The sequence below is a fragment of the Dioscorea cayenensis genome, chromosome 20 (genome assembly GCF_009730915.1).
Source record: "Dioscorea cayenensis subsp. rotundata cultivar TDr96_F1 chromosome 20, TDr96_F1_v2_PseudoChromosome.rev07_lg8_w22 25.fasta, whole genome shotgun sequence".
Classification (NCBI taxonomy): domain Eukaryota; kingdom Viridiplantae; phylum Streptophyta; class Magnoliopsida; order Dioscoreales; family Dioscoreaceae; genus Dioscorea; species Dioscorea cayenensis.
In genome coordinates, this window is record NC_052490.1 from 32,149,928 (window position 1) to 32,168,549 (window position 18,622).

The 18,622-nt window shown below is 34.8% G+C and overlaps 2 protein-coding genes across 2 annotated transcripts; one reads left to right on the top strand and one right to left on the bottom strand.

Moving 5' to 3' along the window:
* Nucleotides 1–269: 269 nt before the first annotated feature.
* On the bottom strand, nucleotides 270–8,230 carry LOC120251550 (beclin-1-like protein). Its single transcript, XM_039260106.1, has 10 exons — nucleotides 7,993–8,230; nucleotides 7,273–7,616; nucleotides 6,883–7,053; nucleotides 5,919–6,043; nucleotides 4,851–4,899; nucleotides 3,954–4,112; nucleotides 3,480–3,565; nucleotides 2,615–2,686; nucleotides 1,009–1,158; nucleotides 270–807 (listed from the first exon to the last, which is right to left on the bottom strand). Exons 1-10 carry the CDS (start codon nucleotides 8,144–8,146, stop codon nucleotides 582–584), a joined length of 1,536 nt encoding a protein of 511 aa, XP_039116040.1. The 5' UTR covers nucleotides 8,147–8,230; the 3' UTR covers nucleotides 270–581.
* A 1,949-nt stretch (nucleotides 8,231–10,179) lies between these two features.
* On the top strand, nucleotides 10,180–18,447 carry LOC120251946 (splicing factor SF3a60 homolog). The gene is made up of 13 exons (XM_039260597.1): nucleotides 10,180–10,441; nucleotides 10,545–10,658; nucleotides 10,745–10,849; nucleotides 12,368–12,510; nucleotides 12,726–12,822; nucleotides 13,011–13,175; nucleotides 14,858–14,929; nucleotides 15,234–15,392; nucleotides 16,355–16,432; nucleotides 16,623–16,751; nucleotides 17,327–17,473; nucleotides 17,884–18,035; nucleotides 18,119–18,447. The coding sequence occupies exons 1-12, from the start codon at nucleotides 10,268–10,270 to the stop codon at nucleotides 18,028–18,030; spliced, it is 1,530 nt and encodes a 509-aa protein (XP_039116531.1). The 5' UTR covers nucleotides 10,180–10,267; the 3' UTR covers nucleotides 18,031–18,035; nucleotides 18,119–18,447.
* The last annotated feature ends 175 nt before the right edge of the window (nucleotides 18,448–18,622 follow it).

Genomic DNA, 18,622 nt, shown 5'->3' on the forward strand with positions numbered 1-18,622 from the left:
TTCTTGGATCTTGAAATAAATAATTTTATAAACTTAGAGTATAAGATTCATAGAATAATTGATTCTCCCAACTCAGAAAAAGTCTAAGATAATAACAGAGATAATTTTTTTTTTTATCACAAATGTTGATAAAATGGACAAGTTAATGACATTAGTTGGCATTTCCTTATAGCTCAATAAAACGTTTAATTAATTTTTGGTTAAAGAGATAAATAAAGAAATACTAATAATGAATAGTAAACTATTCATCTGCATTCTCAAAAAATAAATAAAATAAAATAAAATGAACATGAGGCCTTCAAGAACAGGTCCACTCAACTGTGCATGTGTGCCCACCCAACCCTAAAACTTGCCGAAACTACATAAAAGACAAAAACAATTAAAGTAGATCTTCCTCACAAATCTCCAGAACTGAATGAGCACATGGTAGGTGTTCTTAAGCATTTATCAATAAAAATAAAATCACAACCATAAATGTGATTAACTGGGATTCTTTGTTAACTTTGCACATTAGGAATAACAACACTTCAGCATTGTTGTTGTATGTACAAGCAGAGGAATGAACGTTGTTATGCCTTTGGTCAGCTTCTAGATTCAGAAGATTGCTTTGCACCTGCAGTTCCGGTTGTCCGAGCTTCGGCATGAGAAAAGGCCATCGTCGAGAGAGGCTGGAAGCTGGTATTCCCAACAAACCAGTATAGCACCCATTTAAGATTGCACATTGTGAATTTCAGAGCCTTTGTCCAGTTTTCCTGTTTGTTAAAACTCTGGGTAATGGTGAAGCCCTCCACTTTATCATTCTCAATCCTATGAACAATAAAACACACTGTTTCAGCAATAATGGAAAAAGAAAGGATGTGAGTTTATGTTGTCCAACACAAAGGCAATGGATGGCGCTGCTTTTGGTGTTTTGGTCATGCATTATCTCATTACAAACTAATGGATGTATGGTTTTAGTTTCTGTCGCGTAAAATTAGAGAAGGGAACAATAAGTACAAGAACACTCACTTGTATGGCAGCTTAAAGCATTTCTCAGGTGGTATATTGTTTTCTTGGTCCTTCAAGTAAGCAAATTCAGCAAATTCCTTGAGGCACGTCAGGTATAATGTCATTGCTTTGTCATAGCGAGTGCTCCAAAATAGGTTGACAGGACCAAACCTGAAAAGTATGTTTGATGAGATGCCTCAGATTATCTTTCACCTAATCAGAGAGAAGATAATACATTTGAAAAAATGTTCAAAATGTTGTCCTCCAAATGAAATCAGACACCTCTTTTCCGAGATTGAATGACGGGGATTTTTGTTGTACTGTTTTCTTGCGAAAGATGCATTCTATAAAATTTTATGTTAACTAATATCCATTATTTCTCATATTTTCCCATACTGCTTGCTCCCTCTTTTTTTTTTTAAATAAAGTAGATAAACCATGAATTTATTAGAGCTTACTACCTCCTTAGTGACTTAAAAAAAAAACAATTGCCAGTATTTGCTGGTGGCTTGTCCTTGCCATATGGTGCCCTATAAACACCGTAAGTATGTTTCATTAATTCTGCCCAATATACATTTTTTTTTTCCAATGAACCCTTCGTGCATCAGTGATAACACTAGCATTAGCATTGTGATTGCACTTACCCATAGCATTGAAGAGGGATGATAAGGAAAGGACACTACCTACATCATTTTTAACAGACACATCTTCAAAATTTTCTCAAAGACTTGAATTTTATAGGTTTAGATCCCAGCTTTCTGAAAGATAGTAACCTACGGAACCTATCCACTTTATCCAACCTAATCTGAATTGATACAAAAATTGGTATGATCAAATTGACCACATTAAACTTGTGAACAACACATATAGACAGAACTCAGAAGGCAATAACACATTTCCACAATAATCATCAACAGTAACTGGCATTTCAATTATTAGCTTGCCTACCTCAACTATCAACTTTTATTTATCAGCACAAAGGAAATAAAAGCAAACAGGCATAATCTTAAAACAAGCAAGTGAGAATAAATTCAAGAAAACTACCCAATACTTTAAATTCTGAAAGAAAGCAGAAAGCAACAACAAACTTGATGATGTTACTTCTCATCCTCAAAATTTATCATGACCCATTTGATAAAAAATCCCTGCACGCGAGTGAGCTTGAACTAGAAATACAAAGAAGAAGCTGCCAACCAACTATAGTAGGAAATTCATTTCAAGATTTGAGTGCAATTATAATAGGATAATGACAACTGAAACCAGCTGTCCATATAGGGATGCTGCAGTGGCATCATGAAGGAATTGAAATCTCTGTTGTTATAATGACAACAAGTATTGAAAAGAAGAAAAGACCCTTAAGCTAATTGATAGTGCCATGTGAACTTCTTAATTTAATGAAAGGCAATTAGCCACATTTTCACCAAAATATAATAATGCATAAAGTGGAAGTTCAACATTACGGAGATATGTAACATATGCTAGATTTAGACTAGCGGAAATGTTAAAGAACCATCTATATCCTATGGATATCAATTTGCCAAAGACAGTAAAAATAAGTTGCATAATAACAATAAAACTTAGTTTGAAACATGAAGAAAAACAAAATGAAGTTAACAAGAGCACTTACAATTCATATGTATTGTTGCTGCTGTCCATAATACGTGGATAACTTCCCATAGGTAGAATTTTGATACGATATCTTTCAACAAAAAGTAAAGGAACCATCCAGTAACAAATTATAATTAAAAAAAAAAATTCAGTTTTCAGTATATAATCCATGCTATAACCGTGAAACATGTGCTGGGCAAGGTACAAAACTGCTTGTGGTTGTGCAAGTGAAGTCTCATGCATTTGTGCATGTGTGCATGAGAACATGTTATGAAACTCAATCAGAAACATATTTGCAAATTACAAACTTAAACTCATTTCAAAAGTAGCATGACATAAAAAGATGAAACAAAGTCATTAAAAGGCACTGCCCCAAATGCATGTGTGCACATGAGCATGTTCTGAACTCAATCACAAACAAATTTGAGAATTACAGGCATAAATTCATTTCAAAGGTGCAAATAAAAGATGAATCAAAACACTAAAAAGCACTATCCATACAATAGCTAATGGTGGTAATCTTACTAACCTGGTCATATAACTCAAGATCGACAAATAGACAGATGTCTTCTCAGGCATACCCCCTTGAAACACACTTCTCATGGTTATACCACGTCAGCAGCACCCTTCTCCTAAGCTAATGCTTCTCTAATTTATCACTCAGCAGCCCTCTCATTGAATGTTATAATATTCTTTTCAGTAATAAAACATGTTTATGAATGTGTATCAGATTTAACAAGAACTACACCAAAGTGCACTTCTTTGGCTATCGCCTACATGGCTAATGGTTGCTTACAATATCATTACTATCCTAGCTATGGCAGTCAAATACAAGAATAGAAAGAAATCATGTCAATGTCAATCAAATACCACTGCAAGGATACTGAAATTTTGGACGAAAATATTGAGCCATTGTATGCAGAAGCAGACATGCCTGCCCCCATGCTGCATTTATCTCATCCCATTCAACCTAACAAGATTCAAATGGCCTTGTCAAACAGTCACAATGAATAGCAAGGTTCACATGGAGCAATGAAACATACTGGAAATCTCTATTTCAGATTCTTGTACTGACACATAAATAATAATAAAAAACAAAGGTGGAAAATCAACACCCGAAAATACTTGAAGCATAAGTTAATTTAAGAGCAGAAAATGAACATATAAAAAACACAAGGATATAGTTAGAGAATGCGTGAAATTCAATGAAACCCAGACATATCCTAGATACAAACTGAGTATTACATGCCAAGAAAAAACAATGAAGTTCAGAAAATATATATATGTATAAAGTAAAATTAGAACTTGGCGGACAAACATAATCTTCAAGAAAAAGGCAAGCGTGGAGACAAAATCACCTGTGTCTTGGGAACACGACCAAGTCGAAAGTTGTTAATGGTCCCAAATTCACCATCATGCCAGATTAGGAATGCATCATTCAACACATTCGTGCGCTTCAGCAATTCTAGGTGAGCTTGGGAAACTTCAATCTTGGCCAAAATGGAATCCCTCTCTTCCTGTCATGTCAATCAAGCTCTGGTTTGATGAGTCTACTGAACATATAACAAAGCTATGTACATAAAAAACTGTAACCGCTCTTAACAAACCATCTGCCAAGTATCTAGAAGATAACATATTATAAGAAACTGACATACTGCAAAAGAATGCTTAATGCAACAAAAGATCAGAATTGAAGAGCAAGATATAACAATGTATGCACATACAATTATATTATGGAAGAACTAAATACTGAGATACAATGATTTCTACGTCGCCCAAGAAAGCTATCATTAGAAAAGATGCGGCTATTTAAAAGGTCCGTCAGTAGTTGTGCAATAAATAGACAAATAAAATGAACATATGATCATAGCTGCCAAAAAGAGACCATCTAACCTTAGAATTTACCATTTGGTGCAATTCTATTACTAAAATTGTTAGAAGTCTTGTATAGCATGCACTCCCAGAACCCCGAAGGGACAAATGCTCCACAAACATCATGTGTGTTGTTTCTCTAGGAACAATCATGAAGACAACCAGGCTATTAGCACCACTACAATGGTTCTAAGATATATACTAAAATATAGGATGAGAGTTTAAACCATACTACTTTTCTTTTTATTATTGTAACTCATAGCGACCTTGCACAGCTATCTTGAACTAATACAAAAAGAACAATAAAATTTGCAGAGAACCCTATGGAATAGCTTGTGGAAAACATAGACTAGAGCTGACATAAAAGGATTCATGAAAACCACCTGGTGTAAGGTCAGCTGGAACTGGAAATTGTTGAACTCATGCCAATACCTGTTATAAGGGAAAAACAGCAATCATAGAGGTCACAATTAAGATGCATAGAATAATGTAACATAGGAAATTGACACACAGAAATGGCAACAATTCTTCAATATCATTATCCCAAATTTTAACCTATTCGAAATTTCTAATTTTCAACATGAACACAAATAACAGGACAGATCTTATGCAAAGACAGAAAAACTAAAAAGCACGATCGCATCAAATGGTCAATAACCATGCACCTTCCACATAATTGTATAGGGATTCATTTTGGAATAAAGAACCCATGAAGTCCAAATGTAACATCTCTCTAGAAAAGAGCCATGAAGTTGATAATACCAGAAACTTTGGGATGACTTTCATAGTTTCTAGAATAATTGACAACATTTTCTCTACCATGTCAGATGCTTGTTACTTGAAAATATTTTTCAGATCACCAAATTAATAAAATACACCACCTACTTTGAAAGATACATTAAGTGGACATTGGTCTATCTTAAAGATAGGTCAAGATACGAAACATATGCACATAATAATAGAAAACAATGCAGGTCAGAGAAGATAGTGCCATCCAAAATGAGTTTTTCAGGGCTTATATATGATGTTCTCTAAGTTCTAAAGAAAAACGAGCAGCTTCTGGGAAAAAATCAATAAAAACATGAGGGCAAGATAAGGAAAGAGGCATCATATAGTGGCAATAGCAATCAGTCATCCACATCAGTGTGGTTTAAGATTGGGATAGTCCTAATGCACTCTGCACCTTGCACAATCCCTTGGGTTTGAAGATAACTGCTGCTTGAGAATCAAAATCTAGTGCAAAAATTCACCAAATTTAACTAAAATAAATACTTTCCAAGAGGCAAATTTTCCACAAGAAAACCAATCATGTTCAATAATTGGAAAAACATAACTCAAACTCAACTTGTTAAAGATCCTTTTGTATTTGCAAGAAACAGAACCAAGTTGAAATTGTTGAAGTTATTAAATACAGAAAGCATACCAAAAAAATTGTAAAAAGAAGCACCTACCTTTCTTCTAATTCCTTAAAATGATTTGATTTTGATTCTAACTCCTTCATTTCAGCATCAACCTCTACACATTGCCTTTCAGCTTCTTCAATTGCAGCTTGAAGTTTTCTTTCTTCTTCCTCAACCTTGAGCATCAACAATTATGAGGGAATGAGGCATATCATCAATGGCTATTTTGGTAAATGCACGGGCACAACATTTTAGATATGCATATGCCATTGTTCAGATTAAAATAAAATTTGGTTAGATTGTGATCATGGTGAACTTCAGGGTTTTTTTTATTTATTTAATTTTATTGCATATATCTTCAAATACTACAGTTACTTGTAAAATCCAATGTACAAAAGACATTCCAGTTTTGACTTAATTCTTTCAAATTGAACGTAGTCTTACCATCACATATGCGCAAAACTCTTCTTATAAAATGTGCACCCGTAATGGAAGGCTTGCTCTTTCCGCAGCTTCTTTGATGCATTATTAAATGAAACTTAATAGAACCAAAGTACTGAACTCAATGAATTTTAGTAAACCATAATTATTGAAAATGAGCAGTTGATCAGCAAATTGCTTACAATGAATAATTCTCCTAACCCGAGCAAAAAGTAGGTACAGAAACAATAAAAGGTTTTAAATATACATAGCCTAAGTTCAGTCTAGTGGTAGCTTAGCTTCAGATGACAAAATATAAATTGCTAGTGACATAATTGAAGAGAAATTTCTAAATAAATTTGACAACAAAACCTTAGTGATGATATCCTACATAGCTTAAGTTTAGTTTAGTGGTAGCTTAGCTTTAGATGACAAATGTATATTGCTAGTAACATAATTGAAGAGAAAATTCAAAATAAATTCAACAACAAAATCTTAGTGATGATATGCCTGCATAAACTACAATATTAAGTAACGGCATGCATTCAGCATTAAATTTCATTAAGGAAATAAAAAAGAAAATCAATTTAATCACCTTCATTTTCTCCCGCTGGAAATCAGCTTCGCTAAGAACATTATATGTCTCAAGGTCAGAACGTTGAAGACATGCCTCATAAGCTTTTATGTCCCTATTCACATCTTCAACCTCCTTATCAAGTCTGTCAGACAAGATCCGCATGCATTCCAAACACAAAGGCTGCTCAACCTATAGAAAAAGTGCAAAGTGCATGTGATAACAAAGAAGTAATCAAACATTGGCTACTAAATTGGCCATGAGGGCCTGTCTATACCAGTATCAGAAACTAAGACTCATACCCTATTGTAATACACAATTTATTTTTAAAGATCATGTCAAATGTTTGAAAATTGATCTAACAGTTCAAGCACTCACTGAACACTAAACAAGTCCCATGCGTATTCTTACCTGTGTCTGTGTCGTGGCGATATCAAATGCACGCTTCAAGACAGTTATTGTTGAATGGAACCCAGAATTATTTGCTTGCAAAGGACTGCTTGGACTGCTCCCAGGAAGAGCAGGGGAATGAGACCCACCTCCCTCAGTCAAGTGCTCATTGTCAAACATTGAAGCGCCAGCAGGAGACACCACTACATATGAATCATCGATTCTGCCCTCTGAATTAGTAGCACCGCTTCTGGGGCGAGGTGGCAAACCATGACCCGGAGTCCTTTGTTTTGCTAATACCACATATGAATGGTCCATTCGGCTGGATCCCATCACACTTCCTTGAACTGTGGAGGCCTGAAAACCTACAGAAAAACAAAGGATGAGTCTCTAATTATATTCCATGCCAGAATAGCAGCTTGATAGAGATTCACAAACTGGATCAAGAATACACATATTATGGTTCCAATGCTAAATGGAAAAACAACTCCTGATGAAAGAAGAAATTTGATTAATCGAGAGTGAGGAACCAACAAAGAAATCAACTTAGCAACTAAAAAATCAAATTGAACGTATTGCGCGCCGGATTCGAATCAGTTCAGCATAAACATGAAAAAAAAATGGGAATATAAACATCAGAAATCATGCAACGGATGCAAAAAGGCGATTCAGTTAACAGATTGGGAAAAATTTTTATGGGAATTTCGGATTTAAAGAGGAAAGGAAGAGGAAAAACCAAACCGGAGCGAGAGGGATCGCTGAAAAACTTGTCAGAATAATACTCGGCGCCGACGATGCAGAGAGAATTACGACAGTTCTGGCAGAGCCATCGAGGAACAGTGGTATCGACGGGCAAGGCCCGACCTTTATCTCCTCCGATGAGCTCGTCCTTCATCTGCTGACGATTAGGGTTTCGGCTTCTCCCGCCCTTTCTTCGCGGCCTGGCCTTTCAGACGAAGTGCGATGCGTTCTCACCGGGACTTGTATTCGTCTCTACCCGATAAAGGGTATCTATTTGCATATACACCCCTCGAATATTTGTAATGACATTGAGATCCTAAAGTTTATAGAAGTAAATGTTTAGCCTGTTTGATTAAGCCAAAGTTATTATATAATTTTTATAATATACCATAATTTAACATTTTTTGATAATTATACCATATCGGTTGTTTGGGTATTTATTTTAAAATATAAAATTATAGTATAATATAAATATTATGAAATCAAATAAATTTTTTTTTTTTTAATCTAGCCACCAACCTATTAGTGATCCGTCCACTTTTCGGCGACCTTTTTTTTATTTTTTTTAACCAAACACTCATTCTTTACAAATAAAATATGTTATAATTTTTGTAATAATCATTTACACTTCTTACATAATCAAATTATACCATATTTTTTTTATTTTATAGACAGTTTTATATAAAATAATTGTTTATGTTTTTTTTCTTGATATTTGTTTTTCATTATAGTTTAAACATTTTAAATGCTCTTTTAAATATTTGGAAGTTGATTTTAAACCGGAAAATACATTAGAATTCCTTAATATAAATGGGTAAATGACCCAAATGGTTACTAAACTATGTGCCAATTCTTATTTTAGTCACTAAAGTAAAAAAAAAATTCTATTCGAGTCACTAAACTTATCAATTCCTTCCAATCAAGTCACCCAGGCAAACAACTTTAACAGAAGGCTGAGCTGGCTTGGCACCTCACCATTAGCCTCGCTTCGTCAGCGACATCTATACACTGTTCATTGTCACAATTCCCTTCTTACGTCTAAACAACTCATTCACCTCTTTCCAAACTCCTCTCTTTCTCTTCGCTCTATCCCCCCCCCCAACACCCAATTATCATCACCTTCTTCCTCTCCTTCTTACTACTACTTAGCTTATCTCCATTAATGAGCACCTCTCTTATCTTTATTTGCCCAATAACCAACACTTGAGCTACAAACCTTCGGCAACCTCTCATTCTGTGTAGCATGCACACAAGCCTCTTCATCCTCTGTTTCTTTTGCATTTGATTCACATTCACTGCTTGCAATGAAAGTAACTAAGTATTCTCTTCATGCACTCTATGTCAACATGGGTTAAAAGATCTTTATTGGAGACTTTAGTGAGTTGCATGGCTATCATGGACTCAAGCTCATGAATGCATGCCTTATTTGGACGCTCGTCAATGGCAGCATGTAGAATTTGAAGGAGATTTTATGCATGTATTGATCCTCTCTTGTTTGGTATTAACCCCATAATTGAGCATATGAGGATAAGGGAGGTGCTCATTAATAGAGATAAGCTGAGTAGTAGTGAGAAGGAGAGGAAGAAAAAGGTGATGATAATGGGGGAGGAGTAGATGAAGGTTGAAGAGATGGAGAAGGAGATGGAGAAGATAGAGAAGAAGAGAAAGAGAGGAGTTTGGAAGGAGATGAAGGAGTTGTTTGTATATAAGAGGGAAATGGTGAGGATGAACAATGTGTGGCTGTCGCTGACGGGGTGAAGCCAATGGTGAGGTGGCAAGTCAGCTCAGCCTTCCGTTAACGTTGTCTACATGAGTGACTTGATTGGAAGGATTTAATAAGTTTAGTGACTCAAATAGAAATTTTTTTTACTTCAATGACAAAAATAGGAATTGGCGCATAGTTTAGTAACCATTTGGGTCATTTACCCAATATAAATTCATCAACAATATCACAAAGCCGAGGGTTAGATCACCGTCCATTCAGGATCAAACGGGCCAGATATCTTAACGAATTCCTTACAGATCCACGCGATATAAACGGTTGGATTGTTTCCATCGTCTCATGGCCCGCAGAATGTACGGTCAGTGATGCAACCAATAATATCAAACTAAATGCTCCCCCGCGGAGCAGCAGACCGACAACGCATTCTTTAAAAAGTAAAAACCCTTCCCCCAAACCCTCTCTCTTTGGTCTTCGGGTTCATTACCCAAGCTCGGAAGCAAACCCTAGATCCAACGCAGGAGCTGCTCTGTTGCCGTTGCTCACTCTCCGGCGATGTCGTCAACGCTTCTGGAGGTGACGCGGTCGGCGCATGAGGATGTGGAGCGGCTGGAGCGCCTTGTCGTGAGGGAACTTCAGCGGGAGCCCACGAACAACCGCGAGCGCCTCTTCCAGAACCACCGTGTTCGGAATATGATCGATTCCATCATCAATACCACCCACAAGCTTGTACTTTCTCTATCCTATATATTTCGCTTTCTTTTCCTCTTTTGTTTATTTTTTTTGGGCTAATTTTTGGGTGATGTTTCGGTTTATGTATTTGTTTTTTAAGATTGAGATCTATGAGGACAAGGATAATGCAAGGAGGGACGAGATTGCGGTACTGGGAGGACAGACGGCGACCGGGATAAACTTGTTCAGTGTTTTCTATGATCGGTTGAAGGAGGTGAGTTTCAGTAAAATAAGTTGTGGCTCATTCGTATTCATTGGAATTATTTTGTTCAATTTTTGTTCTTGAATGGTTCTTAACAGATTCGGGAGTATCACAGGCGCCATCCGGCTGCTCGTGTAGTTGATGCAACTGAGGAGTTTGAGGAGCTGCTCAAAGAAGAGCCGTATGTAGAGTTCAGCGGCGAGGTATTCTACATTCTCCTTTTTTACATCTAATTGGGTGATTTTTTTACGTTGACATGCTTTAGAACTAGTGCCATTCTTTGTCCATGCATTTAAGTTGTGTTGATGGTGATTAATTATGAGATCAGACGATAGTGCAGTTTATTGCGAAAATATTTATGTGACACAGTGTATATGTATTTATATATGCCTAAGAAAGTTCTTTCTTTTTTTGTCTTAGTTCCATGCCTTCCATTATAAGTGAGATTGCGTCCTGCTATGTCTTGCTGGCTTGAGGGTACTGATTTTCTTGTAGGATATTGAATAGCTTGTACTCCTATAGGACCTATACATACTAGCGCCATAACGGTCTCTCGATGGTATGAATCGTATGATAATGATGGATTTTATGTCCTGTTTATTGTAACTGGAAATTACTTTTCCTGTATGTGCCTGAGCACTTGTTTTACAAGTCCTGATATCCTTGGATCACAAGATTTGGTGTTCCTACTGTTTCATACTAAGTTGTATGTACCACTTTGAATGTTAATGGTCTCTTAGCAATTGATCAATATGCCTTTGGGTTTGGCTGGTTAAGTTGCAGATCTCTTATAATTGAAGCCTTCTATTCCTTGATTAATTTATTCCGGGTTGAGTTGATTGTGCATAAGGTCTAGTAAAAGGCAATGCCAAAACTTATTGATCAGTGTAATGACCCCTAAAAGTTCTAATTATCTTGGAAAATGATCTTAGATCTATTCCCTTTTTTTATTCATTCAGAGTTTCAAGATCTTCTTAATTGCGCAAGCCATAAGTCTTTTCAGATCACTAGTTTTTCAATGAATTATTTCGCATTTTTGGTTGTCTTGATGGATGATCTATAGTCAATAATCAACCATGTAACCAAGACATTAACATAAATGGGAGTGGAATACTTGCTTGAGATATAGTAGGTAGAGCCTGATTTTAGGTGAACCTGGTTTAGTTGTTCGATGATCATGAGCTTCTATTTTGTGAAGTCATGGTGCCACGAGGTTGGATGTGATATATTTGTTATAATATACATGAGAGGGGTCATTATAGAAGAAGAGCCATTAGATCTCATCCTAGCTATGAAAGTGTTATGCTCTTCGAAATCGAGTCTTGTTTACTGCTCGGGAAAGTAATAATCATTCATCCACCGGCTTATTTTCTATGTTTCTTATCTTAATTCCTGTTATAGATTCAAAATTTCTCCATGGATTTTTTCTTTTTTCTTCTTTTGATAAGTAAATAGTGTATTGAAAGTTGTTTGTGATTTTGTTGTGATATATGCATCTTAATTCCTGCAGGATTTTTTGATTCTGCGTTTAGGATCATGGTGGCATGCATGGTAAGATTTGGACGATCACTCTGTTGTCCATGTATAATATGAGCAGTTTTAATGAAGCATTATCTCTCTGTTTGTGTATGCATTTGTTTATGTTTAAAACCCCTTATAGTTTTGCCATTGCTTATCTTTCTTAGAGTCTGACATCTGTTGGGAAATTTTTTTGCCTGTAGGAAGCTTTTGGTCGCTATCTAGACATGCATGAACTATTCAATGAGTACATCAACTCAAAATTTGGAGAGCCTATTGAATACTCTGCATATTTGGATACATTTTCGCATACTCACAAGATTCCTTTAAACCTAAAACTGACAAGGTAATGATCCTATTGCGGATTCTGTTGGGTTTGCTCTTTTAGGTAGTTTTTATTTGTCAATCTTAAATATCACAATTTGTTTATTGTTGTGATAATTGCTTGTAAATTTTACCTCGAAAGATGAATTTTGTACATCATTCAAAACATTTATTCCAATGACTTTCCATCAACTTGATTTGCTCAAAGCTATCTTATTCCGTGGCACATTTTTGCAGGCAGTACAGAGATTATTTGGAGCACATTTTGGAATATTTAACATCATTCTTTGAGCGGAGGGAGCCCCTGCAAGACCTTGGTCGTTTATTTTCAAAGGTGCAGTTCTTTTTTCTTTGTTTCTTTCTATTTGAAGTTATTTTCTTGTCTTGTTTTGTGTTTTTTCCCTCAAATTTCAAGGTTTTTGCTTGTGTGTTTGCATAAAACTAATTTAACTAATGTTAATGTAGCTAATGTTATATAACGTTAATTAATAAATCAATTCAATATCCTGCTCTTGGTGGCAGGTTGAGGCTGACTTTGAAGAGCTTTGGGCTGATAGTAAGATAGTTGGATGGGAGAAAAAAGAATTGGAAAATGGGCAGATTTCATTCCTGGAATCTGTTGTTGATCTTGATTATTACAGCACTGTCGAAGAACTCATTGAACTGGGCCCTGAAAAATTAAAAGAGGTTTGCATTTGTATTGCTTTACATTTTTTTATTTTTAATGTTCCCAGTTCTTTTCGATCTATGGAGATCCCTTCTCTTTGTTGCTAAGTTTTCTTAAATTTCTTTGCTAAAAAATGAATTATTTGTATCTAGAGTGCTTCTAATTTCAATGACTGTTAAATATCTTATGTCTGTTAGGGGCCTGCTGAACTTTATATATTGAAATTACCCTGCAATACTTTTAAATTAAGCCTCAACAACTTTTGATTCTATTTTCTTTACGAGATCCATATGGCTTTAAGTTGTTTTCTTCCCTTTCAGATAGTTTGCTCAAGTTTTTTGATTTATAGTTTCATCTGTCCTTTTTCCTCATGATGGTCTTGAAACCATTTTAAGCATTAACTCTTGTCCTGTAATTTTCTTTTTGTTTGGTTCTCTGATTAGCAGCCTTTTGCATTACTGTCCACCTCTTTTTGGTTAGTGTATCAGATTCTTGTAGAAGATGGTTTCCATATTAATCAGAAAATAATCAGAAAGTTTCATTGTCAAAACCTTTTTTGTGTTATTGTACTCGCAGCACTGTCAACTTCTTTCATTAGTCAATTATTTTTCTGTTAGATTTCCATCTGGTATCGAGATGATAGTGGTGTATATAATTATAGAGTGTTTTCTCTATGGGTTTTAACTTGCCAGACATCTTAGTTATTGTTTTTCATCAAGTTTATCCACTGCAAATTTTGTAGTTTCTGCTTGACTTATGTAAATATGAAAAATCTTATATCTTAAATAAAACCTGGATTGCCCTTTTGAACTAAGGGGCTGTTTGGTTACCTGCAACTAGCTGTAAGTAGCTGTAATGTAACTGGTTTTACATGTAAAATGTTGTTTGGTTTGCTGTGAAATCAGTTTTACATGTAAACAGTTTTGCAGTTTTGTGTACTTTTGCTGCATTTCAACTTACAACAAATTTTGCTGTAAGTTGAAATGCAGCAAAACATTTGGGCTAAAATCACCATTCTTCACTCTCCAAATTATGCATTAAAAGAAAATGAAAACTTACATGTAATCAATTGTTAATATAATTAAACTTATACTTATTTATATTTTATTAAATTTATTTTTTTATTTAAAATATACCAATTTGTATTTAATTTTAATTAAAAAAAATATTTTTTTATATAAAATTAAAGAATTTTATATATTTTTAATTTAATAAAATTATTATTAAGTTAATTAATTAATTAATTTACATTAGTGTTAAGAGTAGATGGGGAGAGTTAAATTAATTATTTAGAGTTAGTATTTAATTATTTAAGTTTCTTATTATTATTTGGCTTAGTTATTTGAGTTTCTGATTATTATTTTTAAATGTAATAAATACTTTATTAAATCATTTAATTTAATTTAAAAATTAAATTAAATTAAATTAAATTAATTATTTTAGTTTAAATTATTTTTTTAAAATGCATTAAATAATTAATAATAATACAATATATTGGGGGTAATCTCACCCTCTCTACTTACATGGTGACCATATCTTCTAACTTACATCAAACCAAACAAATTAAAAAGCAATGCAGCATTTTCAGTTACAGCAAACCAAACAGCAGTGATGTAAATAGAAATGCAGCATTTTCACTTACACTGTAATTTCACTTACAGACAACCAAACAGCCCCTAAGTATTCGTGCTTTTTTCCACAGGCCTTAGCAGCTCGTGGATTGAAAACCGGTGGCACTATTCAGCAGCGTGCAGAGCGTCTATTTCTGACCAAGGTAAATGCATATGTGGATTGATTTGAAACTTGTGGATTGCTGACTAATAATTCATTGCTCTAATGGCACATGCCATATCACCAGCTGATTGTGTTATTTCTCAAAATTCTTTTCAAATGGGTAGTAATTAGTAAAGTGTGAATAATCCAAAAATATTTATTCCTTTAAGCATTAGATATGTAATTTGCCAACTTTTGGTTGTGTTTGGCCATTTTTGTTTCACTTTAAATTTTAAAATTGTCGTAATGATACTTGCTCATAACACACTCTATTCTGAAGTCTTTGTCATTACTTCTCTGAGCAGCACACTCCCTTGGAGCTGTTGGATAAAAAGCATTTTGCTAAAGGGTCACGTGGTTCTGAGAAAAATGGAGTGAATTTAAACTCACAGCAAATCGACTCCAATAAGGACATTGCTTTGATGGAAGCTAAGATGCAGCGTTTGTGTGAAATACTACAAGAGGTTTGTTAGTCTTTTGATGATTTTATTGAAGAACCTCCATTTTTTAGTCTTTCCCAGAGTGTAGTCTGTTTAGATGGGTCGCTTCTAAATTCAAAGTAAAACCTGGACCTGAAAGAAAGATGCTGGTTTTGCTTTGTAGTGTGGTTTTAAACTTTTAAGTAAAAGAACCTCCATGAATACTTAACAGAATCTTACCAGTGTCTACCAACTGAAAAAAAAAGTCCTTATTCTGGTACTAGGTTACCAGGGAGTTTAAATTGGCCAATTAAAAGGCCTGCTTAGGCATTTAAGAAGGTCGTTGACATAAAATTGCAAAACAACAAGGGTAATTATACCATAAATGTTACAGCTATTTTGTGAATTACGGTCTTATACCTATTTGTACTATGTAACTTAGGTAGGTTTGCACCCTATTTAAACTAAGGTCTACTTGGTTGGGGGACATCATGGGACCGAGGGTATTCCACCACCTCTAACCAAAAGTCGTTAACACCCAAGTTGTGTTAGGTTGTCCCACCAATCTTCTTTTATTATTATTATTATTATTATTTTTTTACAATATTTATTTGTAAAAGTTTTCCCTCCAAAAACAAATTCAAAAAATTTAACCCTAACCCCATTAACCCATCCACCAAGAGAATGCTGAAGTTAATACTGGGTGAGTTTCGTCTTGTATATGTAAACGGACAACAGACAAGATTAGCATATTTATGTTAAAAATTTAACTGACAATCGTAGACATGTGGCAAATTAATTAAGATTTTTTCTATATTGCGGTGATCTAGCTTTCTTCACATGAGTAATTGCAAAGGTTGTATCCAAATTATCTGCAGAAGCACTTTCAAACAAATTGTTTAAAATTTTCGAGATTCAACTGTATAAGTTGTTTCTTGTTGTTTATAGATTATATTTGGTTCTGTTGGCTTTGGTTGTTGATTTCTTCTTATTTCCTCTGTGCTCAGACTATGCAACAAACAAAAGAAAATGTTGAGAAGAAGCAAGCTTTGACATATGAAGAAATGGAAGCAGAGCGTGAAGAGGTTAACATGCAATTTGAAGTTGATTTTTGTGTTATGCGGATTATAAATACTTTCCTGTGATGGTTTAGAAATCTTAATATGATTTTATATAAGTTTATACATTTTATGCTCAATTAAATTTTCTCAAGATATTTTTCCTTGACAAAACTATAGGTCAGTTCCATTAACATGTTCTCTTTGTATCAAACAGGAAGAATTGCCAGCAGATACTGAAAGTGATGATGAGGAGCAGCAGATCTACAATCCTCTTAAATTGCCTATGGGATGGGATGGAAAGCCAATTCCATATTGGCTCTATAAGCTTCATGGTCTTGGCCAGGTAATTTACCTGACTTTCATAAGATGAGACCACTGTTACGTCTCCATATAAGACTTGTCTGAATAATATGATCTTAAAGCATTCTCTGTCACTGAATTAGTTGTATGATTGTTCAATTGAATTGTTCTAAAACATTATTAGTTTTTATGGTGGATAGTGGGAAACAAGTTCTTTTGAAATCGGTGTTAGATTCTCTTTGTGAATGATCATGTGCCAAAATATAAACCTATAGACTATAGTCATTGCCAGCGACTTGTTTCATGACTATAGTCATGGCTATGGAATTGTACATGACTTGTTCTGAGTTATCATTTCCATTATTATTGTGAATGATTTAGAGTGTGCTTAATAGTTGTGTTGAAGACATGCCTTAGGTTCAGAATGCCAGCTATGAAATTGTCTTTTGTGTGTCTATTTTCCACATTATCTGAAGGTGTAGTTTTCACATGATCTTGATTATTATTATTATTATTAATTTTTTGACCTTTTGAAAAGTTGCTTTCTTAGTTTTCTTAGTTAATCTTGATTATGATACAATTTATCACTCTGGATTGCTTTGTAACCATGCATCCCAGGAATTTAAATGCGAGATATGTGGGAACCACAGTTATTGGGGTCGCAGGGCTTTTGAGCGTCATTTCAAGGAGTGGCGACATCAGCATGGAATGCGCTGCCTCAACATACCTAATACCAAGAACTTCAACGAAATTACATCTATTGAGGTATGCAAGTTATGCATGTACTCTTTTGTATGGGGGGCTTCCTTGTTAATATCATTAAATCATTAATGAATTGTCTATTTGTTGAGCTTACAGATTTGTTTTATTTTTTTGTTCTAAAAGTGTTATGTTTTCAAATATAGATTTGTGCTTCTATAGCAATTATCAAACAATTTATCTTGTCCAGTAATTGTCCTTGACATCTCCATTCAACATGGAGACTAATGAAATCATGTACCTAAGAAAAATACTCTTGATGCTAGCAGTAAAAAAAAGGTATAATACTCTGGTATCGTCTAAATCAAGATGTATGATCATGATTCAAGCTACCTTGTGTTTCACATCATATTTTTACTTCGTGGATATTGCACCTCAAAGTATTTAAAACCTACATGTTCAAATTGTGTAAGCAGGAGGCGAAAAAGTTGTGGGAGAGAATACAAGAACGGCAAGGGCTGAACAAGTGGCGGCCAGATCTTGAAGAAGAATATGAAGACAGGGAGGGTAACATTTATAATAAGAAAACGTACACTGATCTACAGCGCCAAGGCCTGATTTAAGAGAAGTATATAAGACTTCTTATCTCTCCCATGTGTCTACAATTCTTTTGTCAAATGTATTAATTATTTTAATGGATTTGTTTTGCAGCATCTTCTTCTTACCGCATGATTTTTGTTGTCCCATTTGCTTCACTGATCATAAACCTGGGAGGCATAAATATGCATTGATAGGATGACGTGTCTGTATCAAGTTCTCCAAGTGCTTGTAAAAGCAAGATCTTTTTGATGCCTGTGTCTCTGTCTACGAGCTTTGGAACTTTACATTTTCTCAATTGAAATTTTATTGTAAAATCCGTTTTAGCGAACATTAGTTGTTATCCGGTCTTCATGTTATGACACATTATCTAATTTAGGTTCTTGCGATCAACAGAGATATTTTGTGTCTTGATATAAAGCTTGCTCATTTTGATTCTCTGATTGCAATGGCCAGAACATGAATTAATCTGTGGTGTTGAGCATTTTAAGGGATGGCCCAGCCCCTTGAGTTCGTGTTTTGTCAGATTTGAACGGGTAATAAGAGTTCACTAGAACAATTGAAAGAGGCACTTCTTGACCATGCTTGTGTTGATTTCTATTTGATCCATTCCATATA